The sequence below is a fragment of the Juglans regia genome, chromosome 7 (genome assembly GCF_001411555.2).
Source record: "Juglans regia cultivar Chandler chromosome 7, Walnut 2.0, whole genome shotgun sequence".
NCBI classification, from domain to species: domain Eukaryota; kingdom Viridiplantae; phylum Streptophyta; class Magnoliopsida; order Fagales; family Juglandaceae; genus Juglans; species Juglans regia.
Window position 1 is genome coordinate 36918199 of NC_049907.1, and position 25552 is coordinate 36943750.

The 25552-nt window shown below is 40.2% G+C and overlaps 3 protein-coding genes across 5 annotated transcripts; 2 read left to right on the forward strand and 1 right to left on the reverse strand.

Annotated features, from left to right (window-relative positions):
- The first annotated feature begins 8674 nt into the window (after window positions 1–8674).
- On the forward strand, window positions 8675–13697 carry LOC109020706 (40S ribosomal protein S24-1-like). The gene is made up of 6 exons (XM_019003227.2): window positions 8675–8803; window positions 8921–8996; window positions 9198–9239; window positions 9361–9531; window positions 13211–13297; window positions 13407–13697. Exons 2-6 carry the CDS (start codon window positions 8925–8927, stop codon window positions 13446–13448), a joined length of 414 nt encoding a protein of 137 aa, XP_018858772.1. The 5' UTR covers window positions 8675–8803; window positions 8921–8924; the 3' UTR covers window positions 13449–13697.
- Window positions 13698–16041: 2344 nt separating this feature from the next.
- On the forward strand, window positions 16042–24171 carry LOC109020703. Of its 3 annotated transcripts, none has more exons than XM_035691765.1 (9): window positions 16042–18679; window positions 19658–19790; window positions 19900–19988; window positions 20550–20788; window positions 21745–21831; window positions 22078–22177; window positions 22317–22530; window positions 22616–23440; window positions 23563–24171. In XM_035691765.1, exons 1-9 carry the CDS (start codon window positions 16439–16441, stop codon window positions 23568–23570), a joined length of 3936 nt encoding a protein of 1311 aa, XP_035547658.1. In that variant the 5' UTR covers window positions 16042–16438; the 3' UTR covers window positions 23571–24171. The 3 variants fall into 3 exon arrangements, with proteins under 3 accessions (XP_035547658.1, XP_035547657.1, XP_018858770.1); XM_035691764.1 differs by having other exon boundaries at window positions 16042–16231; window positions 16439–18679; window positions 22616–24171; XM_019003225.2 differs by having other exon boundaries at window positions 22616–24171.
- A 387-nt stretch (window positions 24172–24558) lies between these two features.
- On the reverse strand, window positions 24559–25290 carry LOC108989146. The gene has a single exon (XM_018962662.2). The coding sequence runs from the start codon at window positions 25263–25265 to the stop codon at window positions 24774–24776; it is 492 nt and encodes a 163-aa protein (XP_018818207.2). The 5' UTR covers window positions 25266–25290; the 3' UTR covers window positions 24559–24773.
- Between the last annotated feature and the right edge of the window lie 262 nt (window positions 25291–25552).

Genomic DNA, 25552 nt, shown 5'->3' on the forward strand with positions numbered 1-25552 from the left:
CTTTGGGACGCATTGAATGCGATATGCCTTCTACTCTGAACCGCAATGGATGCGGCATATCTTTCATTAATGATGGGTGTAAACCGTCACAAGCTCTTTCATCTGACACCGAATGCTAGGTTCCTTCCCTCTTAAGTCTTGCATGTACTTCCTATTATGATCAAGATCCGACCTGGGCATCATACCCAAGCCCTGGCCCAAGTACTACTATGCACCTGAGCTCTAATCTGGCCCATGTCTTCAGCCCAGTTCCACCCAGACCTCATATCTAGGTTGTAACCTGGGCCTTGCTCTTAGCCCAATGTAAGGGATATTCTCCCTTCACAATACCCCACGAATTTTTAGCACACTTGTGGACTGAAAATTCTAAGACTTCTTTTCTGACCTGGTAACACTAAAAAGGTGAATGCGCACTCGCCCATTAATTGTTGATGTAAACCGATCTCTCCATAATTATTAACGCCGTTCCCATTAATTAAGGTTGCTTTCTGGCGTGCCAACGTTGCCCGGGATTGGTTCGTTCAACGTACATGTGCAGTTGGTAAACGTCAATCCGTATCCCTATAGCCGAGGCGTCCCTTTGAATCTCATGCCATCATTTCGAATATCTAACCGTTCCATCACGACATTCCTATTTATTTCTTCTTCCTCATTCCTTCCTCTCTTTCTTCCCTTTCGTCTTCGTCTTGTCCTCTTCCTTTGCTTTTCTGAACCCTTAAAGTTTCTCCAATTCTTCCGTCTACTCTCACCATGACTAAACGACGCGCGAGCGGCTCTCGATTCAGTTATTATGTTTGGAAACGGTGGACGTCAGTTATGACTAGTAACGAACTTCGTTTGTTCTGCAAAGAGTTCCCCATTCCTGCTAGAACTGGAACTGTTCTGGAACTCCCACAACCTCGGGTTACAATGGTGGACGAGGAGGGTCTATCGAAAAAGGTGGCCATTTACCTTCACATGTTTTCCATTGGACTGCATCTGCCATTTTTCCATCCAGTGTATGACATTATGGATTTCCTAAAACTTGCTCTGGCGCAACTCAACCCTAATGCTTGGCGTTTAATTATGGCCAATTACGTGGCCTTTCAAATTGTTCTAAGCGGCTCAAAAGATTACCACGAAATGCTTCCCATCTTGATGGGAACATCTGTAGCTTCCCATCTTACTCTGTCGAAAAATGCTTCACTATTTTGGAGAGACATTATTCTTCAATAAAGGATTAGCACCGACGATTCTTCTTTGTTAGGGGCTCGGTTCCTATGCTTCTATACTTCGTGGATTGGCCCTTATAGGTTGGCAGGCCCAAGGGACCTGCTTCCTCACCAACATATCGTTTTTGCATCCTTGCATGAAGCTCGAAAATTCATTTAGATTGCGTTGAGAATATCTATTAGCAGGTCAAAACTCATGGCTCGATTCCTGTGCTTTATACTTCGTGGCCAATCTCGATACCGGGCTTATTTGATTTAGGTTGTTTATAAGAGACACAATAATGCAACATTCGAAATTAGTCCATAAAATTTCAACTAATCACAGTCTTACATCATTTGAACTTGGCTTGGATTTCTCATACAAAATACTTCCTTAGGTGTTCGGCATTCCATGGGTGTGGCAACTCGTATCCTTCGTTGTTCTTAAGTCGATAAGAACCAGGTCTTCCAGTTGCTGTTACCCGGCCCTTCCCACTTGGGGCCTAGGTTATCTTCATCCTGAGTAGTAACTCCTGTTTGTTTCAATACTATGTCCCCCACTTTGAAGTTGCGGGGCCGAACCCGTTTGTTAAAATACTGTTTAACTCTCCGTTTGTTGGCTGCTACTCGACTTACTGCTTCCTCCCGCCTTTCTTCCAAGAAGTCCGAGTTCTCTCCTAATCTCTCGTTATTGCCATCCGGATCGTAATGTTGTACACGATATGTGGGCACCACCACTTCAGCTAGTATCATGGCTTTAGGTCCATAGACGAGGGAGAAATGAGTCTCCTCTGTAGGAGTTCTTACTGACGTCCGATATACCCACAATGTGCTGGGAAGTTTTTCAACCCATTCCCCCTTCTAGCTTCCTAGTTTCTTTTTCAAGATGTTGAGCAATGTTTTGTTGGTTGCTTTTACTTGCTCATGGGCCTGGGGGTGATGAGTACTTAGTCTTGAATCTGAGCTCCGAGCACCACTTTCGATAATGGGAGCAATCGAACAATCTCTCATTGTCCGAAACGAAGGTTTGGGAGATCTAGAAGCGGCATACTATAGACTTGCAGAGAAAATTTGTAATTTCTCGAATCGTAATCGTTGCTAGAGTTTTCGCTTCCACCCATTTTATGAAATAGTCAACTGCTACCACAACAAACTTCACCCCTCCTTTGCCCGCAGGGAGGGGGCCAATAACCCCCATTATGCAAAGGGCCATGGGGAGGTGACAGAAGTGAGTTTTTTTGGGGGCAATGAGGAATGGAAGCTTTTTCCTGGCACTTGAGACATTTTCTGGTGAACTCGTTAGCATCTCTGTGAGAGTTAAGTCAATAATACCCTGCTCCGGCAATTCGCGCTGCTAGTGCCCTTCCACTAGCATGGTTCTCACAAACTTCTTCATGTATCTCTGCTAGCACATATTGGGCTTGTTCGAAGGAGATACATCTTAATAGAGGTTCGGCGTAGCTTCTTTTGTATAGGACTCCTTCCACCAAAGTGAACCAAGCCGGTTGGTTCCTAATTTTCCGTGCCTCCTCTTGATCATCAGGAAGGATTCCCTCTTGAAGAAATTTTAGAATGTCCACAGCCCATTCTGGGGGTTGTAGGATCTCGATAGTGGATACTCGAATCCCTACTGCTACTACATCAATAGTCTGAATTACAATGTGATTTGGGAGTGGGACTCCTTCTTAGCCTGAGGCAGCTTTAGTTAGTCGATCTGCCTCCTAGTTTTCTACTCTTGAAATCTGATGGATGGTAGAATATTGGAAGAGATCCCATTCTTCTCCTACCCATTGGAGATACCTTTTCAAATTTTCTCATTTCGTAAGAAATTGTCCAGTTACTTGCCCCACCACTATCTGAGAATCAGCCTTCACTTCAACTTCAGTTGCCCCCAATGATCTGGCAATTGTTAGATCTGACAAAAATGCTTCATATTCAACTTCGTTATTGGTGACTTTGAACCTGAGCTTGAGTGCGTAGTCCAGTTTTTCTCCTGAGTCCATTATTACATGTACTCCCACTCCTCTCCCGATTTGGCAGGATGAGCCATCGATGTAGACTTGCCACGACTTACCCTGGGGCATAATGACCATCTCCCAGGGAAAGTTCAAGAACTTGGTTAGAAAATTTGCCAATACCTAGCCCTTTATTGCGGTGCGTGGAAGGTACTCAATCTCAAACTTGCTCAGCTCGATTGCTCAGTTAGTCATTTGACTAGACGTATCAGGTTTTTGTAATATTTTTCTCAAGGGAACATCAGTTTGGACTTTTATTGGGTTAGCTTGAAAATAACGCCTTAATCGTTTGGCAGTGATCACTAATGCAAATGCTAGCATTTTCATTCGGGGGTATCTAGCATCCGCTCCCTAGAAGGCTCTACTTACATAATAAATCGGACGTTGAACTTGTTCTTCTACTCGAGTCAATACGACGGACACCGCATTGGGCGATACAGCCAGGTAGGCAGTCAGGTATTTTCTTGGCGTGGTTTGATTGAGCAAAGGTGGATGGGCCAAGTATTCTTCAGCTCGCTAAAGACCCTTCCACAATCTTCATCCCATTCTTGTGCTTTCCGCAGGACCTTGAAGAAAGGGAGGCATCGGTCGGTTGACTTCGCGATGAAGCAGCTAGGGGTGGCTACTCTCCCAGCCAGTCTCTAAACCTCATTGAAAGTTCGGGGTGGAGGCATATCCACAATTGCTTTAACTTTTTCGGGATTGGCCTCGATTCCTCGTTCAAAAACCATAAATCCCAAGAATTTTCCTAATTCGATTCCGAAAACACACTTTTGCGGGTTGAGCTTCATTTTGTATTTTCTCAGTACTGCAAAAGCTTCCCGGATATCATCAAGATGCTGTTCGGATTTCTTACTCTTAACCAGAAGATCATCTACATAAACTTCCATGTTTCTCCTGATCTGGTTTTTGAACATTCGGTTGACCAGACATTGATATGTTGCTCCTACATTCTTGAGACCGAATGGCATTGTTTTGTAGCAATAAAGTCATCGGTCGGTGATAAATGCCATTTTTTTCTCATCATCGGGGCTCATCATGATCTGATTGTAGCCAAAGTATGCGTCCATGAAGTTGAGTAGGGTGTGCCCGGCCGTTGAGTCCATTATCAAGTCTATCCTTAGGAGATGAGAACTATCTTTAGGATAGGCTTTATTTAAGTCAGTGAAGTCGACACACATTCTCCATTTCCCACTTGCCTTCTTGACCAGTATGACGTTAGAGAGCCATTTGGGATAGTGAACTTCCCGAATGAACCCTGCAACTAGAAGGCGTTCCACTTCTTCAGCAATGATCGCATATTTCTCCGCATTGAGACTACGACGCTTTTGCTTGACTCTTTTTGCCTTAGGATTTACACCGAGGCAGTGCTCTATTACCGATCTATTGATACCTGGCATTTATTCATGCCACCAGGTGAAGACATCACAATGTTCGACAAGCAACTGCTCCATAGACCGGCTCAGCTCGGTGAGCATCTTGGATCCCATTCGCACAGTCTGTTCTGGTTTTTCAGGATCCATTGGTATCCAAAGTAACGGTTCGTTAGGTTCCGCCTGCCTCAATCCCTCTTCGTCCCTTACTTCTCGGTCTAGTTCTGTTAAAGCTGAGGGTGGAGACTTGGCTGCCTTGTTGGGTCTGCTTGCCTCGATGCCTCTTTGTCCCTTACCTCTTGGTCTGGCCCTGTTAAAGCCGGAGGTGGAGGCCTGGCTGTCTCATTGGGTTGCACCTGCCTCAGTGCCTCTTTGTCCCTTACCTTTTGGTCTAGCTCTGTTAAAGCCGAAGGTGGAGGCCTAGCTGCCTCGCCGTGGTCTTGCTCAACAGTTTGTATAGCTATCGCCTTTGACTTCATCTCCCAGATGTAACAGTCTCTTATGGTCTGCTGTTCGCCACACATTTCTCCTACTCCAAATAAGGTTGGGAATTTTACCTTCAGATGATACGTGGAGGTTACAGCCTTCATTTGATGCAAGGACGGACTTCCAAGGATTACATTGTATGAAGACGGGGCCTACACTACTAAGAAGTCTACTATGAGAGATGTTTTGGGAGTTGTTCCCTCCAACACATATAGAGTGATTGCTCCAATTGGCTAGATGTGTCCCCTGTGAAGCCTTTGAGGGGCATAGGTGCTGGCCGCAACTAATCAGGAGTGATTCCCATTTTAATGAAAGCTTCACAGAAAAGGATGTTGGCGGAGTTGCTGTTGTTAATCAATACTCTTTTGGTCCGATAGTTGGCTATTTGTACTGTTACTACCAGTGCATCATCATAGGGGCCCAACAAACCTTCTCCTTCTTTTTCGCTGAAAGTTATGAGATATTCTCCGGTTTGACCCCTGTTGTTATAGGATGGTCTATGGGCGGAGAATACTTCTTCATACCTAGCCCTTCTTGCATGGACATTTCGTGCCAAGGAAGTCGTTCCCCCTACATATCCCCCAGCTATGGTGCTGATTTCGCCTATGGGAGGTTCTTCTCTTCTCGAGTCCCTTTGACGTGGGTTTTCTCCGTGAGGGTTCGCGGTTCTTCTTCTTTCAAGGCTCCTATTACTCCTCCGAGTAGGGTTCTGATCTTTGCAGGTCGGGCTGTAATTCCTGCGAATTGGACTTTGGTTCCTCCGAATAGGGCTTCGATCCTGGTTTCTCCATGAGTAGGGACGGTAGTCTTGTTGTGACTCATCCCTCTCGTCTTCATATTGGTTAGCACGAATTTCTGGGCCGTCAAACCTTCTCCTCCTGTATAGTAATCTTGCGTGTTATGTCCATTGCTCCTATGGAAGGAACAATATTTGGGGCGCGACGAACTTTGTCTTTGCTCTTCTCGCGGATTCAAGTCCTCCTTAGCTTCAACCATTAGGTTAGGGTGTATACGAGGGCCGGGTTTTCTTTTGCCCTTAGTTTCGTAAAACCTCTTCTTGTAGGCCCCCTGGTTCGACCCTTGATGTCAATTTATTGTCTTCTTATCTGCCCTCTCCAAGTCATTCTTTCTGGGGGTAGATAACGCTTGGAGCGTATCTTCTCCATTTATGTAACCATCAGTGCAGTCCATAAACTCCCTCAGGTTGCTGGGGTCTTCTGGGCGACTTCTGTCATAAAGGGATTACGAGGCCAGATCCCTCCTAATAGTGTGGCCAGAGTGATCTTTTCGTTTTGGTCGTCCGTTATAATTTGTTCCTTGTTAAACCGAGAGAGGTATGACTTGAGGCTCTTGTCGTCTCTTTGCTTAATAGTCAACAAATAGGCCGCTGGCCTTATCCTTGTTCGGCTGACTATGAATTGTGTTAAGAACATACGTGCTAGTTCGTTGAAACTATCCACTGTCCCGGGCTGTAGGGAACTGAACCACACTCGTGCTACACCCTTTAGAGTGAGGGGGAAAGCCCTGCATGCCACTTCGCTAGGGAAGCCATGGAGAGTCATGTGGGCCTTGAAGGTCTCCAGGTGTTCTAACGAATCCTTTGACCCATCGTATGCGTCCATCTAAGGAACTTTAAATTTTAAAGGTATAGGTACTGCCAAAATCCCAATACTATACGACAGTTTAGCATTGGTGGGCAGTTGGTCTACCATGGAGGGTTGGCCTATTTGCTTTGCCACCTCCATTTGGATTTGCATATTGACCCTACGTCGTTCTTCATCTGTGGTGGTTGCATTAGGATGAGGATGGACTCCGGAGTGATGACTCTGTTGGTCTACCTCGGGTTCTTCATCATTCCTTCGTAAAGCGATGTTCTCTTGTCGAAGGGTCTCCATGTCCGCCATGAGTTTATGTATTGCTTCATTTTTTTCATTGAATCTTGCTTCCATTGCTTCGGACTGCACCGTTTCACACTACGAATGCTAAGAGCGGGTTGTTGCCGGCATACAAAGGACACTCTCGTTATGGGACAACAAAGATCCCACAGACGGTGCCACTGTTGATGTCATGTTTCGAGGGCTTGGGCAACTTCACGCTGGCAGTATTCGAGTGATCACCTGCACAGTAACTAAGGGGGGACCTCGGGGTCCATTGATCCTCCGATGTTTAAGTCAGTGATGGTGATGGAGATAATAAACAGTAATGGAGACGAGAATGTAAGGTGATAGTGATTGATTACCTCACTTGCGACTAGTATTGTCTTATTTATAGTCACCGACTTGGTCTCCACGATAATGAGGTGTTGCATAGTAGGAGATAATATGTTTGTGCTCTCGATTCGCTGAGCTACCTCTGTGGCGTCACCTTGCCGAGTTATAAAGTGCTCAAGGTGGCTGGGTATTGCTCGGGCCTTGGGCCGTATTGAATGCGGCACGCCTCTTGCTCTGGGCTGCATTGAATGCAACATGCCTTCTTCTTTGGACCGCATTGAATGCGGCATGTCTTTCATTAAGGCTGTGTGTAAATAGTCACAAGCCATTTCGTCTGACACCGAATGCTAGGTTTCTTCCCTCTTAAGTCTTGCATGTACTTCCTGTTATGATCAAGATCCAATCCGGGCATCATACCCGAGCCCTGACCTAAGTACTACTGTACACCTGAGCTCTAATCTAGCTCATGTCTTCGGCCCAGTTCCACCCAGACCTCAAATGTAGGTTGTAACTTGGGCCTTGCTCTTGGCCCAATATAAAGGATTTTCTTCCTTCATAATGTTCATTTTAGTTAATAGAAAATATGTTGAAACTTCAAGCTTATAAGATTTCCATATGAAAAAATATCCTATTTTTATCTAAAAATGAAATTAAAATTGATATAAAATGGAATGGGTTAATTCAAAATAAGTGAGCCAAATTCATAGGTGCCAAGAATTATTGTGCAGATATTTAAAAAAAAAAAATTAACACCCGTTCTTATTCAATACTAAAGTTCACAAGAAGTACTATTGTCATAAAAGTTTTTGGAAAATGTTAAGCGTCTCGCTCTCAGCTCTTGTTGGGGGCTACCGCTTGTATTAATGTATTTTTTTTATGTGTTTTTTTAATTTTTTTTATATAAGTTTTTTTAACAATTTTAAATATTTTAAAAAAATAAAAAAATTATAATATCATTAAAAAATACTTTCTTAATCACGAAGTAAAATAAAAAATTATTTTTTTTATTTTACTTCGTGATTAATGAAATATTTTTTAATAATTTTTTTTTACTTTATGATAAAGGAAATGTTTTTTAATAATATTTTAAATTTATTTTTTAAATATTAAAAAGTATTAAAATTTTTTTTATAAAAAATAATTTTAAAAAAAAACACATCAAAAAACAAATGCTAGAGCCAGCGATAGCTCTTAGCGGGAGCCGCCAGCGATAGCTCTAGCAGTACTCCAAGTTTTTTAAAAAAATAAATTAATAAAAATAATCTTATAATTTGATAAATTACATTAATTTATAAATTTGTTTTTGTATTTCTTTTTCCGTGAAAATATTTCTCAAAGCTCAAACCTGGACAACCCCAGTCCGCAGCTGGAGCGTAACTCCCCGAGAAGCCAAACAGAGCCGAAGGCATTTCACTCTACCTTAAACCCTAATAATACCATCTGGTTTCTTTTCCCTCTTTCAAACGCAGCTTCACTTAACAGCGCCGGCGCCATTGCCAAGTAGACCAAAAGCGAAAGCAACTACCATAGTACGTTGCTCAACTTGCTCCTCCTCCATTAATTAGGGTCTCCAACACTTGCGTAATCGTCTTGTGTATGATGTATGCATGTGTTTTATAATAAGAGGCTTTTCTGCTTTTCTTCAGAACAATGGCGGACAAGGCGGTGACTATTCGGACAAGGAAGTTCATGACCAACAGGCTCCTTTCCAGGAAGCAATTCGTGAGTTATAGTATTCAAACTCGTTCCATATAATAACACTCTCTTTCGATCTGTTTGATTGCTGGGAAGATTTTGGAAAATCCGAAAACAAACAATTTCACTCTTTGAATACAAACACAACTGGGGTAAGGTTTCTTTCATACTAAATGATTTGTGTCAAAAAGCTATTACAGCTACAATTGCACTCTGTATTTGACGCAGGTCATTGATGTTCTGCATCCCGGGAGGCCCAATGTTTCGAAGGTATGGCCTTTTGAATTTCCATTGTATATTTGCATATAACTTCCGCTTCTTCGTGTTTAAATTGTTGTGTTTTTGTTTTCCATTTGTATTTACTCGAGTGGGGTTTTCAATTTTAATGAAGGCCGAGCTTAAAGATAAATTGTCAAGGCTTTACGAGGTGAAAGACTCGAATTCCATATTTGTATTCAAGTTCCGTACTCATTTTGGAGGTGGGAAGTCAACTGGGTTCGGGCTGATTTATGATTCAGTTGAGAATGCAAAGAAATATGAGCCCAAGTACAGGCTTATCAGGGTAATCTCATATTTCATACCGGCTTTTACGTGTAATTAACTGATATTCCTTGATTGGATGTTTATAAAATATGTGGAACATATTGTTCATATTTTAAGGCAGGCTTAGCTGCATAGATTAGCTCAAAATAGATTAAGGTGATTTGGCGAGACGGGAATGGGTCGGAAGAAAACAACCACTGCCACTGCAAGGGTTTAATTGGTAAACTTTGAAATACAAATGCTTTGGATTCTTATAGACATTAATGTATTGATTAAAGACTGCCCACTTTTTTTTCTATTGGTGAGTGAATTGGACCTTTAAGATGTCATATTGATGTTGTTCAGCCCAAAAGGTTTTGGGTGAGGCCAATGTGTTCTAGTTAGGGGTGGCAATATGTGACACGACCCGTTAACCCAACATGAACACGACACAAAATTAGCAGGCTTGGGTTTGATGTTAACGGGTTCGGGTCAAAACAGGTTGACCCGTTAAGACACTATTCATTAATGGGTCACTAACGGGTCAACCCGTTTAATCCGTCAGTGACACGTTAAATTTTTTATCCCAAAATTACAATTATGTCCTTTTTAACATAAAATAAAAAATACTCTAACCATATTCGTATTTCCTAACTCTTTCTCAGTTTTCAGTTGAGTTAGTTCTCATGAGTCACAACCGTCTCCCACACTTCCATTAGATTGTAATTTTGGTGTTTTTATTATTTGGATTGTAATTTTAGACTTATGTAGTTAGTTTTATATTTTTGGGAGATATTGTGATTTTAACTTTTATGTGAAATTATGCTAATTAGGTCAAATTAATTATTTGGGTCAATTCAACCCCTTTATACAAACGGGTTGAAACGGGTCGTGTTGAGTCGATATATTTTTAATTAATTCATAACGGGTCTAAACGGGTCGGGCCGTGTTGTGTCAACTTGTTATTTTAATGGATTGTGTTAGGGTTTGGAAATCTGACCCATTAAGCTTAATGGGTCGTGTTCGGGTTGACCCATATCGTATAATGTACACGACCTGACACATCACGAATACGACCCATTAACACGATTTGCCACCCTTAGTTCTAGTTCAAATAGAACTTTCTCCCTTGCAAGAACAGTGTGGAGCTTACCAATATAGAAAGGTAGGATGAATGATTAGACTTTTACAGGGATAGGGTTTGAATTGTGAACAACTTAGGCATGGTGCAAGATAGGGCCAAGTTGCATAAAAGATGAAAATGTGGTAACATAAGGTAGTGCTTCCCCTACCTGTCTATGCCTCCTGAGGGAGCAATAGGGTCTAACAAAGTGGCACATAAAGGATTGTCGGGGGGTGGGGCACCTATAACTATAAGCAATGTCCTCGTCGATGGAATGATGACACCTATGCCGGAGGTGAAGGTATCTTTAATGGTGACAACAACATTGGACAACAACAATATAGTTGTTGAGGAGGTTCGGGATTTGAATGTAGAATATGGCAGGGAGGAAATTATGTGTTTGTCGTTGGTGCCTTGTGAGGAGGAATGTCTAGGGTCGGGAGTGCAGTTGGGAATTGTATCTGGGGATAATGTTGTTCCCCTAGTTTCTCTCCCTCCGATAAACAATATAGCGGATTCACCATTGAATTGGGTTTTGCATAAGGTTTACGAGATTCAACATATTGTGGGGCTTTCACATAGAGGATGTGAAGACCAATTTAAAGCACTACTCACTACGATTGAGGCAGGTCACTCGCTTGAAACCGAATCAATTTTTAAGAAAAGCAAGGAGTTAAAGCGTCTTTTCTTGGGCAATCAACTACGACGCTAAGAGAGGTAGTTCAAGTCAAGAGAAGACTAAAGGGAGGGCTTTCTGAAGACGTCCTCGTAGAGGTAGTTTTGGGAGGAGTATTAGTCTTAAGGGAAACAAGGGGTTGGGTTGGGAGGTGTGTTCTATTCCAATTTGGGCTTGGTGTATTTCGGATAGATTTCTAATTTTCGTGGGCTTTTTGGGTCATTAGGAGCTCTCTTGTATGGGCTAGGTGTTTTTTTGTATACATCCAGTGTACTTGGTTACTCCTATTGATATATATATATATATATATAATATTTTTACTTATAAAAAAAATGATTTATTGTAAAATAAGAAGATCCAAGGTTGTTCAAAGTTATTGCAAGTGATGTTGGTATGACTGGAGAAAGTAAAAGTACCAGAGAAATTGTGGGAGAATCTAGCTTAGAATGTTTAGTCCCTTCCCCTCCTTCCCACATGATATGATAAATTCAAAGGAGAAACATTAAATCATTATTTAACTATGTCCAAAAGTCTGCTAGTGACAATGGCAGCCAGCTGTTGATTTTATCATGAGTCAGCAGCAATCAGCTGTTTCCCTTAAATCATTAGTTGACTGCTAGTTATCTCAGATGTGTCATGTGTGGCCCAATAAACGAGCAGACGTTAATGATTGTTGCACACGGACTACTGTTGCTTGCATTTTCTTGATATTCAAGTTCCCTTATGCCTTTTATTTTGTATGGAGGTTCTTATAACGCTCTGGTCTTGACAAGTGTGTTAAATTCCATCAATTGTTAGGACTTATTGTTTGGCGCATCCTTGTTTGTCCTTTAGTATTTAGCTTATTATGGTCTATTGTAATGAACCCATTCATGAAGGTTAACATCGGTTCAGTGAATTGCTGTGCTTAGCTGAATTTGAACTGGCACAAGACTCCTTTCTTTAGGCTTTGGATTGACTATGTACAAAATTTAACAGACCAAGTGCTATTATAGGCTTAGATATACAACCACGGGAAATATTAGAAAAGATTCAGAATGGAAATATTGGACTATTAAAAAGCAGCACGTTCACAAAACAAATTTAGCCGAAATGAGAGTGTTAAGATGGATGATAAGGAACGTCAAGGAAGATTAGATAAGAAAGAGAGTCATCTGTACAAAGGTTGGGGTGGCTCCTATTGATGAAAACCCAGGGAGTCGCTTAGGATGGTTTCATCATGTGCAATGGAGATCGGTTAATGTAATGGTGAGAAAGAGTTGTTAATTCAGGTTGAGGGAGTGAAAAGAGGTATGTGGAAATTTACAATTACATAGGTAAAAATATATACCTGTGCAATTGAGTTGTGTTGAGTTCTTGCCGAGGGGAAAAAAAGAGAGAAGAAATAAGAGTTGAGTTAGTATTTATATGCAGTTGTTAAGTTGCATGATATGTTCCTTTATAAGAAACTTTGGCTCCAGATTTCCTTCCTTACTGTGCTGCAAGAAGGATGCATATTTAGATAGTAATTCTCTATGTTATCCAAGTTCCTTTCTGGTGACATGATGCGGAAGATGTCTTTGAATCCTCAGCTACGAGTTCTCTTCATAGAAGATTTTATCAAATTTAACACGCTCAGTAGTGCTGACTCATTTTTGGATTATCTTTTTTAATTGCGGATGTAAAGAGAGAAATTTGTCATGTGCAAGTAAACGTGGTTCAGTCAGACATGCCAGGCTCTTATAATGTTGTGTTAGATTCAAATGTAGCTGCCTTGTGTGGTCAGGAGGAAGAACAAATGGCAGTATAGTTCTGCACATAAATTTATTATCTCTTAGCATATAAAATTTGGTCCCACAAATCTTCGGTCCATGAGTTGATATATGCAGTGCATTGTTTTGTATTTATATTCTGCTGAATAATTATTGCTTGTGATGGCAGAATGGACTAGATACCAAGGTGGAAAAGTCAAGGAAGCAGTTAAAGGAAAGGAAAAACAGGGCCAAGAAAATCCGAGGTGTAAAGAAGGTAATGAAGCCACCTTTGAAATTCGACACTCCCTCTCTTTTTCTCTCTCTCGCACTGTGATTGGACTTTCTCTATCTTCTCCAATTGTTGCTATGTCTCATGTGTGCAGACCAAGGCTGGTGATGCTGCCAAGGGCGGAAAGAAGAAGTGAGATTATTAAGATTACGCCTTGCATATTCAGTAATGCAATAGCTGGATCCCAGAGGATGTTTATTCTTTTTATTCTGCTAGCTATACTTCTAAGCATTTGGCTTCATTTTTGAGACTTAATATGCTCTGATTATAGAACTCCGAAATCTGTCTACTTATGCTGTGAGAATCTGATATATCAGACAAAAAAAAAACAAAGATTGTGAGAATGCGCATTCATTCAACCGCATTAACATGCAAGTGATGTACACTCCTCCGAGTCCTCTTGAGCCTTTTTTTGTTTTAGCCAACATTCAACATTCTCTACCTAATTCTGATATTGATACTTGTAACATTAGTAGTGGTCTAGTCAAAGTTTGGCCAAAATTTGACTAGAAAATTTATTTTTATAAATTTAGCTAGTCACTTTTCAACAATACTAAATAACAAATTCTTCAAATCTATCATTATTTTATTAAAATATTAATTTTAATATTTTTATTTATTTTAATTTTAATTTTAATTGTAATTTGAATATTTATTCTTCTTCAAACCTCTCTTTCTCTCAAAGCTGTAACTCGGAAATGCTTGTAAAAATCAGCGACCAACCATAGCTTCAAATGTCTTTCTCCTCGGCAAAATGATAACCCAGCAATGCTTCCAAAATCAGCAATCAAACAACAGAAGGATATTTGTCTCTGTTTGTTTTAATAGAAGAGATGAATTGAGATTAAAATTAAAAATTGAATAAAATATTATTAGAATATATTTTTTTAATATTATTTTTATTTTAATATTTAAAAAAATTAAATTGTTTATTTTATTTTGTGTGAAAATTTTTAAAAATTTTAATGATTAGATAAAATAAGTTATAATGAGTTGTTAAAACAAACAGGGAGTTGTAAAAACTCTCTTCCACTCACTTTCAAAACACCGGACCAGAAAATAATATCTCAAAATTAGAGATAGTCACTGCTCATTTTTGTTTTGTAACGAACAAACAAATGCCAAACGGTCAAAATCATTAAAGAAAACCTAGGAAAAATATACAGGAGAATCCTCAGCCTAGATGAAGAGGAAGCTGCCCCATGTTTGAAAAACCAACCAAGTATTCGAGCTTTACCGCTACAAGACACAGAGAGACTATATATAACAATCATAATCAAATTCAAAAACCAAACTTCACTCTCTCTCTCTCTTGTGGAAGGAAATATCAGTCTCTCTGTCGATTAGATTCTATTAGTGAAAAAAATGCAGTATCTTCAAGAGATGGGGTGGCTTATCAGGAGGAGGCGTTCAGCGGCAACGATGAGAGATATCAACAGCATGATTTATCAGGAGGCGTTCAGTTGCAGCTGCTGGATTGGTCAAAATGGTGGAGCTTCATGCTTTTGAGAAACTATCTTTGGTTGGAGTCGTGGAGCTTCATGCGGGATGAATAGCATGCGGGAAGAGTAGTTTTTTATGCCAAATATAAGATTTGGCCAGCAACTTGGACTAGCCAGTTTGACCAATAAAAATAACTTTAGTTAAAAATACTGTATATATATTGAGTCAATTGCAATCAATTTTTATGCAATTAATTAATTTAGCTGAGTTGATTTCACTATTGGTGCTCTTAAAAATGGGGAAGAGTTCTCTTCTTATTCGCTTTGCTGATTTGGAAGCAATTAAAAATGTGGCTGACAAGAGTTCAATTGTGCATAGTTGGAATTTGGAAAGGGGAGGGGGGGGGGGACCAAGGTTATACATTGAGAATATGAAATTAAAGTCAAAAGAGAAAAAAATCAAAGAAGAGAATAAGAGATGATTTCTGTTAATTCAGTTATTAAGTTAATATCTTAGTATAAATACAGTTGCATATTATTCCTTCAATGCAATTCAGTCGATTACACAGATTCATTTTCTCTCATCTGTTTTGTTTCTTCTCCTCTTTCGTAAGTTCCAATTGGGTCTGTATCAAGTTCTTGACAACCAGCTCAATTGTGTTAACAACTAATGCATTAAATGATGTCATGTGCTTTTTGTTTGAATACATTGGACCATGCAGAAAAGGAAAAAAACGACCGTAGCAGTGGTCCGGAGCTGTCAAAACTCAGAACGGGAAAAACAAGGAACAAAGAAAATATACCTCCCTGAGAATAAATTCGTGAAAGTCGGCCACCAAAACGGTAACAATCATGGGGGGCTGAGCTCATCAACATGGGGGCTGTGGTAGAGCCTCGGTTCTCTTCCTCAAATCCATGCCAGATCCCATTGTCTCAATAGAAACCCGTTACTTCACGCGCTGTCTTTCCACGCGTGCACGGTATATTCGTCGTTAGCTGGAAGAATCGGTATTCTTTAGCGAAGCAGTACGGCCAACCAAACTGCTAAAACAGATACCTACCTAGTTCATAACCCGCTTGATCTTGCCACGTTACCGTCCAAGCCCGCAATAAATCGGACAGTCCGACGTGGATTGATCGAGGCCGTTGACTAACAGTCCTGTCGAGCCTCGAATTCCCAGATTTGGAGGGAAAACAGAGAAAAAATAAAAAAAATTAAAAGAAATAGTAATTAAGAAAAAAAAATTATATATATACACATTAAAATGTAGAGGAAACAATGGAGAAAATACACAAAATAAATAGTGAGCAAAATATATAGAAAGAGACAGAGCACAATGGTTTGGTTTTCATAAAGTAACATCTCCAGCCAAATCCTCAATCTCTCCGCCCACTTTCGCCGGAGAATGGCGTCACTGATCGGACCTTCCCAGAGGTGAATTACGGGCGAAGGAATCTTAGGGCTTTCCAAAAATAGGTACGCTTTTCCGAATCTTTCTACTGGAGGGTGAGGTTTTGGTTGTTGTCAAACGGATTATAAGCATTCGGATTTCTTCGTTTCAGATCTGGTTCTGTTAGTTTTTTTTTTTGGGGAGAGAGGATTAGGGTTTCAATTGATTTATCCGGTATCAATTCGAAGGAAAATTTTGGGATTTAGGACCTTTTTTTTGTGTATTGGATGTAGATGGAAGAGGGACTGAGATCTGGTCGTCCTTCGGGGCTTGTAGTGAAGAACAGGAACTCTTCAGGTTGTTTAATTGTTCGGAAGAAAACTGTGGATGGAGTAAGCGGGGTTGGTTCGGCGAGTTCTAGAAAGGTTTTCGAGTCAAAGAAGCAGAATAAGAAGAAGAGGTCGAGGTTGGTTTTGAGCGATTCTGGCTCGAGCGATGAGCTTGTGCCTGTTCCTCGTAGAAGGGTTGGACCCGAAACTGTAAGGGTTTGTAATGGTTTATCTGCTTTTGAAAAGGGTGTTGTAGACGAGAGTGGAATTGGTAGAAACAAGGGTAGGTTGGAGCATAGTAGGCATTATGAAAAGGGGATGATTGGTAAGAATGGTTTTGATGAGAGCGATGGAAAGAGAGGTAAGTTGGATGTATTTGAGTTTGATGAGTATGATGGGGTTGATGGGGAAAGGATACGGAGGAAACGGTCCAATGGCAGTGGAATCGAAGTTGAGGGAAGAAGGTTTTTGGGACCAATGGACATGGCCCGTAGTGCAATTGATAGGGAATATGAAACCGGGTCAAGTAGACATGGCATTGGCAAGAGAAAGAATTTATACTATGACCGGACGAGTGGCTTGAATTTGGGAGGTTGTGTCGACAATACTAGAGTTAAGATGAGTAGGGATGGAAAACAGCTTCCTCCATCCTTTTTAGGAGATAAATTAATGAGTCATTCCGATCAACCCATTAGAGTTCAGGGGAAAAATGGTGTTTTGAAGGTGATGGTAAACAAGAAGAAGAGGTTGGGCGGAGCTTTAGACAATTTTGATCACCGCAAAGCTGAGGGAAGTAGAAAGGGTTCAAGGACTGAAGATACTGCTAAGAGGAATGTAGTGACTCATTCTTCATCATACTCTGAGAAAAAACTTCTCAAGAAACCGGGTTCATTTTTCCGGCCAGAAAAAAGTCAGATGGCTTTGCAGAAATCATTATCAAGTAAGAATAGTCAGGGAAGTGAGGGGGATTCGGAGTCAGAGAACAGCGATACATCATCGAAGCTAAGATCAAAGAATGTGGAAGCTCATAGTTCTATAAAGAGGATAATTTGTGAAGAGGAAACGACTCCATGTGAGAAGCTCCCACCAGCTATAACCAAAGATGGAAAATTCAGGCGTGGTAGTGGCACAGAGAAGCAAAAACTGCGTGAACGGATTAGAGAGATGCTTCTAAGTGCTGGTTGGACGATAGATTATAGGCCTAGGAGGAATAGAGACTATCTAGATGCTGTTTACATTAACCCCTCAGGAACAGCGTACTGGTCAATTATTAAGGCTTATGATGCACTTCAAAAGCAATCTAAAGATGAGGATGTTGAGGCTAAACCTATTGGGGACTGTTCTTCATTTGCTCCTATAGCAGATGAGGTCCTCAGCCAATTAACTAGGAAAACACGAAAGAAAATTGAGAAAGAAATGAAAAAGAATCAAAGGGATCACAGTGAGAGTGACAATGCAACAGAAGCGGCTGTGAAAAGATATCCAAGTATGAAGCGTGATGCCGAGAGCATGGACAGTTCTAGCCATGAAGAGAAACTAAGCTCCTTCATAAAGCAGGGTGGCAAGTCATTGAAGAATAGAATGAATGAAAATGGTTCGGCCAGCATCAACTCAAGATTTCAGAATTCTAATTATATGCATGATGACACTGAAAAACCATCCTCTGGATCCAATCCTCGGATGCCACATGGAAGAAAAAGTAGAAAACTTGGCAGATGTACTTTACTGGTTCGTAGTTCTAACAAGGGGCAAAATTCAGAAGCTGATGGTTTTGTTCCATATACTGGAAAGCGTACACTGCTTTCTTGGCTGATTGACTCTGGAACTGTGGGATTAAGCCAGAAGGTGCAGTATATGAACCGTCGGCGGACTCGTGTAATGCTTGAGGGCTGGATTACTCGAGATGGCATTCACTGTGGTTGCTGTAGTAAAATCCTCACAGTTTCAAAGTTTGAGATTCATGCAGGGAGCAAATTGCGCCAGCCGTTTCAACACATATATCTAGACTCTGGGGTTTCTCTTCTCCAGTGCCAGATAGATGCATGGAATAGACAAGAAGAGTCTGAACGCATTGATTTCCACTCTATAGATATGGAAGGAGATGATCCAAACGACGACACTTGTGGCATCTGTGGCGATGGTGGGGATTTAATCTGTTGTGATGGTTGTCCATCAACGTTTCATCAGAGTTGCTTGGATATAGCGGTATGTGTACTTTATTTCACTGCATTTGCACCAAGCCACGTGGTTCCTTGCATAATCCTATTTGTATCATACATTTCTTTTTGCAGTTTTTGTAGATTTCCCATGCCATTCTTTTGTGTATTTTTGAAAGAACTTGTTTACAAAAGACATTGAATCATAATATCGTCTCTTTTTTTGGGGTGTGTTGGTCTGTAGAACTCTGTTGAGTGAAGTTAGATTTAGGTTCTGTGGCTGGAGGGAGTGCGCAGAAGGGCCCTGAATTTCGTTTCATCTTCCACTTTAAGACTTGAGGGGCACTTGTTTACAGAAGATATTGAATCATTGAATGATGTTTCCTTGCGTGGTGGACTGTTATGGGGAGCTCTGTTGAGTGTGGTGAGATATATAGGTTATCATCTAATGATGAGTCCTTGCGTGGTAAACTGTTATGGGGAACTCTGTTGAGTGTGCTGAAATATATAGGTTGTGGTGCTTTTAGGTTGTTTGGATGGATGGGCGGAGGGAGCGAGGAGGCCCAGGGTGGTTATTTATTTATTTATTAGATAATTTTTTATTAGAACAAGTATTTAGGCATAGCCCAAATACACAGGGAGTCTACAAGAGAAAACGCCTAATTACAAGCTAGGATTTAGAAAAAGAACCACATAAGGCATACAAGAATCATTTTCCATGAGCCTTGGGGTTATGTTAATGACTCAATGAGATTGGTCATTTAATTGGGCACTTGCAGTATATTGGTATGATATCATGATGAAGTGTAAACTGTGTTTCTATTTGATTATTTGAACTTAAAGAATTTTTGGTATGGAGATTCTATGTTGGATTTGTTTTTCCCTGTACCTTACTCATATATGCACAATTAATTAACTGTTAGACATCTGTTTGAATTGTTTAGTTTTGGGCTGTCATAGAAATGTCTTACCTTGATTGTATGCTCCTTTGGCACTTGAGGCATTCATAGTGTTCTTCTTCTAACAGATGCTTCCACCTGGTGATTGGCACTGTCCAAATTGTACGTGCAAATTTTGTGGGGTTGTCAGTGGGAATGTTTCTCACGGAGATGATAAAATGGCCTCCACACTACTCAACTGTAGTTTGTGTGAGAGAAAATGTAATGATCTTCTTTCTTTCTTGGTTTTGAGATTTCAAATGGACTGAGTTTTATTTCCTTGTTTTATCACTGCATTGACAATATTTTGGTTGGAATTCCTCTTTTGTAGATCATAAATTATGCATGCTGGAGATGGATGCTGTTCACATCGATTTCAATAGCTTAGTCACTTCTTTTTGTGGGAAAAATTGTAAAGAGGTAATTTTTTTGGCTTCTGGTGCCTAATTATACTGAAGTCTTATAGTAGTTCAAAAGTATCTTTTAAGTTGTTTAATTAATTGTGCTTAGAAACTTGAAATGACTTGGTAACGTAGTAAGTTGGATAGAATATGACAAGTTATTATTCAACAATTTATAACGAAACATTGGTTAATGCTGTGGCTAGTTAGAATTGTTCTTTTTGTTAATGATTTTCTTGTCCTATCTGAAATCGGGTGTCAAGGACTCAATCACATTCTAACACCTCTAGATTTAATGCAATCTAATGTTACATGACTTCGCCCTTTGAATTTCATAATACCATATAGCACTAAGGTGCAGTCATGACATATTTGCACTATTTGGGAGGTTTTGTATATGATGACATCTTGTATGGGAGCTCCCTTTTGATGTTTCAGAAATACATCAATTTTCTTTTTTGGTTTATGTTAAGCGTAGTAGTTGTTAGTATGGTTCTGCCTGTCTGTCTCATCAATTTGAAAACTTCTGTTTGGTATTCTGAATGTACTTTGTTGAATTTTACTCTTGTTGTTTCTACAGCTCTTTGAGCATTTGCAGAAATATCTTGGAGTCAAACACGAACTGGAAGCAGGCTTTTCTTGGTCTCTTGTTCATAGAACAGATGAAGACTCAGATACATCTCTTCGAGGGATTCCTCAAAGGGTGGAAAGCAATTCTAAGCTAGCCGTTGCACTTTCTGTTATGGATGAATGTTTTTTGCCAATTGTTGACAGGAGGAGTGGGATTAATTTAATACATAATGTTCTTTATAATTGTGGGTAAGCTCTAAATTTTGTAATATTGCTTCGACCAATTAATGTAGATACCCATCTTAAGTAGGTATTCTTTCATTCCCTAATAGAATATTTATTATATATTAAAATTACAATAGGTATTGCTGTTGGCTAGTGGATGAGAGACTGTTTGAGTGAAGTATGTGATCATAATGAACTACCTACTTCGACTCTAGGATTTTCTGTGATAAGCTTTTTAGCATTTGCTGAACTTCACATCTGTGACATATAGGCTTCCTGAAATAGTTTTATTGTTATTTTTCTTTTTAATGATGCTTGACCGGCTTAATGTATGTTTAAGTATTTTCATTTTAGTCGTTTAATGATTCTCCCGTTGGTTGTTTTATTTTTATGGCTGTCTTGATTATTTTGGATATAGAAACATGTACAAGTACAATAATATGCATTCACGTAAATGGAGGAATGATTCTTTGGTAGCTGTTCCCGAGAACAATTTTCTGTTCCTGAGAACAGTTTTCCCAAAATGCCACCCTAAATAAAATTCACTTTTGTAAAAAAGAAAAGAAAAACTCAGATTGTGGATTTGAGGGTGGTCTTCCCTCCACTGCGTGCGGCAGGGGGAGATTTCCCACCCCTGGTAGCAAACTGCAGTGGCCGGGAGACCTCCCCCTCCAGCATGGTGTCGGTGGCGGCTCTGAGTGAGGAGGGGGATTTTGCAGCCTGTGGCCGCTGCGAGTGAGGGGCAGAGATCTCCCCCATATCACGTGCGGCTGCCAGGGTAATAGCTGATACTTGAATGTGCTTGGAAATATTCTGGAGTATTTAGGCGTGATAACTGATGTGTGTGCGTGTGCACGCTGATCACTTTTGTGGTGCATTAAGGAGTATAAATGATACTCACCATAGATATTATATTTTATGTGAAAGAGTATGTGGTCCCATTTGTTTGATGTTTTAGTTTTCCTTTTTTTTTTTTCCAGATCAAACTTCAATCGGATGAACTATGGTGGCTTCTATACTGCTATTTTGGAGAGGGGTGATGAAATAATTTCTGCAGCATCTATCAGGTGCCAATTTCCCCTATGATGATTTATAAGCTCCTGTTAAGGGGTGTCAAAAGCCTTTTTTATATAAATGTTCTGGAATGTGTGGATTAGTATGGAACTAAATTCTTACCATTACCTTTTAACTGCCTAGTTAAATTGTGGTATGAGGGAAGAGTTCCGTTTCGGAGGTCTTCAGATTTATGACTTTGGCTTGTGTACGTACGTGGATTGTGATTCTTACCTCTATGGTGTCTACTGCTTGGTTAGGTTCCATGGTACTAAGTTAGCTGAGATGCCATTTATTGGAACTCGCCATATATATAGGCGTCAAGGGATGTGCCGCCGGCTTTTTGCTGCTATTGAATCAGTAAGCTACAAGAACCATGCCCTTGATGACTTCTCTAGCATGGAAAAGAGATTGAAAATATTGCATCTTTGTTTACATTCTACTTGCTTGCTTTTCATGTTTGCTACCCGACTTCATCCTGTTTCTCTTCCATTTGAAGGCTCTCTGTGCTCTCAAGGTTGAGAAACTGATCATTCCTGCAATTGCCGAACTCATGCATACATGGACCGTGGTTTTTGGTTTCATTCCTCTCGAGGAATCACTTAAGCAAGAGATGAGATCAATGAATATGTTGGTCTTCCCTGGTACAGATATGTTACAGAAGCTACTACTGGAGCGAGAGAACATCGAAGGGAATGTGACTACCAGCATGGGTACTAGCTGTGGTGTTTGTAGCCTTTCCCTTAACCTTAGATTTATGGCCTATTGTTTAAGTCTGTATCTGTTTCTTTCCAATAGGTGCAAAGCAAAAGGAGTGCAAAGGCAAACATTCTACTAAGCATGAGGTGGAGAGTAAATCTGATATGGGACATGATTCTCATGGGTGTAACAGTGCTGCTTCAGATCATGATAATAAGTTGATAACTGATGAAAATGCAGCCACGGGTAGTAAATCTGATAAGGATTTCTCAGCTGGGCATGGTCCTCATGGGTGTGATGATGCTGCTCTGTGTCGTGCTAATGAGATAACTGATCAAGTGGTAGCTTTGGATAATAAATCTGATTTGAATTTCTCAGCTGATCCTTATAAGTGTGATGATGCTTGTCATCGTGCTAATGAAAAAACTGATGAAATTACAGCCACCGACAATAAATCTGATATGGATTCCACTGCTGGGCATGATCCTGAGGGGTGTGATGATGCTAGTTTGCCATTTGCCAATGAGATAACTAATAATGATGCAGCTGCAGATTCAAGTTCTTTAGATGCTTCTTATGATGTTACAACCCCTGCTTCAGTCCAGGCATGTTGCGACCCTCATTCTGAGGACAAGTTAGCTCAATCTGCATCTGGCACAAAATGTATGACCTCCTCTGATATGATTCATGAATCACTTGAGCTGGAAAATAAACCCGAAATAAATTGCCCTGTTGTAGATAATGCCGAGTCTTTGAAAGAGAGTGATATGGATGAAGCCCATGAAATAAACATTAGCATTGGCTGTCTTGAGCCCGTTCTTACTTCGGGGGGAATTTCTGCAGAGAACGCCACCGAGTTGATTATTGAAAATCTATATGTCTCTGATTCATCTCAAAATGGTCCTCCGGAGGGTTCCTTGCAAGGTAAATCTGATTCAAATCTTCAAGTTGCATGTGAGAGAGAAAGCAGATTACATCCTTTTGATGACAATTCTGTGACTGATGCACTTGGAGGAAAGACTTATTTATGACCATGATATTTGTAGGTTTCTGACTAACTATTGTGCATTGCAAGATTAAGGTCTCAACCAGAAGGTTTGGATATTTGCAATTTGATGCAAGTGATGTGGTTTCATGTGCACACGAAGTCAATGGTGAAGTTGCTACTACAAAGCATGAATTTTGGATGTTGGAGGTGTACATTTGAAATGTTCCAAGTGTGTCATATGATGTACCCATTCTGCTGCACGGTGTATATATCTGAATCTGCTGGTGCAAGTGTGAAGTTTCTCTCCATGCCCTTTATCATAGCAGCAGTTCGCTATTTATTATGATAGTAGCAGTACCTTTGTTCCCAGTGCTGGCATTATGTTCATAATAATATGGGTAAAGCCACAATTTGCTTCCCCCTCGTCCGCTCCCATGTGGGAGCAACAAGACATGATGCTCTGAGTGGTACTTCAGAAACCTCTCTACTTCCTCAGGCTGAGGTGACAACCAACTTGTAAATGTTCAATTTGGGGTTAATGTTGTGATCTGAAATGAAAAAGGCTCTACTATTGGAATTTTCTTCGGGGCACGTAGTAGTGAAGAGGATTTCATGCACAATATTCAATATTCTTTAGATCTGTAGTGTCATTGGACGTTAATAATCATCTCTCTCTCTCTCTATATATATATATACTAGTAAAAATGTTACGTGCCTAAGGCACGTGTGCTCAATTTAATTTTTTTTCTTTTAGCCAATCATTCATTAATTGAAATCTGGGTAAAAATAATCGGATTTTTTTTTTAACTCCATTTGAGGACTTTTATCAAACACCGACTGTGCATCCATTTTCTTGTGGCTTCCAGCGTTTTGTTTACTTTCTCCTTCAACATTTACATTACAAACAGACAGTAATACATTAAAAGGGAAGGTTTCTAAAAAAAAAAAAAAAAAACTCAGGGCTTCAGACAAATTTATGCCGAGAAACCAATGTCCAAGAACAACTTCGAATTTGACTTTACAGTCAGTAACAAGTACTGGTATATCCAAGAAATTAAAATCTAAGGTATTTACTTTTATTCAACCATCATGCTCAACGATAGTAGCCTGAAAAAGTGACATCGTTTTCCACTAACCCATTACTTGATAGGTGTAATTATTATATACCAATATAGATGGAAAAAATGATCGATATTGCTTGACACCCAAAATGAGAATTTTATAAAATTCGAGATACTTGCAAAGATATTCCCAGATCTTGCTCTTTTCTCAACCGATCAAAGAAACAATTGGGATTGATCTGACCTTCTTTAGTTGCCCATCATTGCAATTCAATCCGCAACCACACTGAGGGCACTCCTCAAAGTTATCAATAGAAAAATCCGCAACAGCTTTCCCAACCGAGAATCTGAGACTATCCCCTTTCCTCTGTAACTCAACAATGTCAACCCAGAAGAAGAAGAGCTCCACACTAATGCCCTCCAAGCTCGAGAACTTGCCTTGTGAAATATAACCTCTGATAGTGGATTTGTACTTCAACTGGTACGACCCTTCGAGCGAGAAACTGCAACTACTGCCCAAGTAGGCAGAAAATTTTCCCGTGGAGGGATCAAGATTATAGCCTCGCACACCTTTAGGGAGGATGCCGATAGGGAAGTTGTCGTCCTCGCACATCCCAGATCTTGCTCTTTTCTCAATCGATCGAGCTCTTTGTAAAGGAAGAGAGAAAGAGATAGTGTAAGGGACGACGAACACTGTCATTCACATGCGCGATATTTATTACTGTTTATTACAGAGAAGCAAGGCAGATATTTATTACTGTTTATTATTACTATTCATTACTGTTGATGTTATAGCTGCTTTTAAGTATAAGGCAGATATATATATGTACACACCTTATTTTCTTACTTGTTACGCAATTGCCATTATCTCAACCTATATTCTAATTTCTGTTAATTGGAAGTAAATAGAGGTTTCATTATTCATTTTCTGAAGGGAATAGCCGTAACCGTTGCAACTATCCTATCCTGAATGGAACATATCGATAT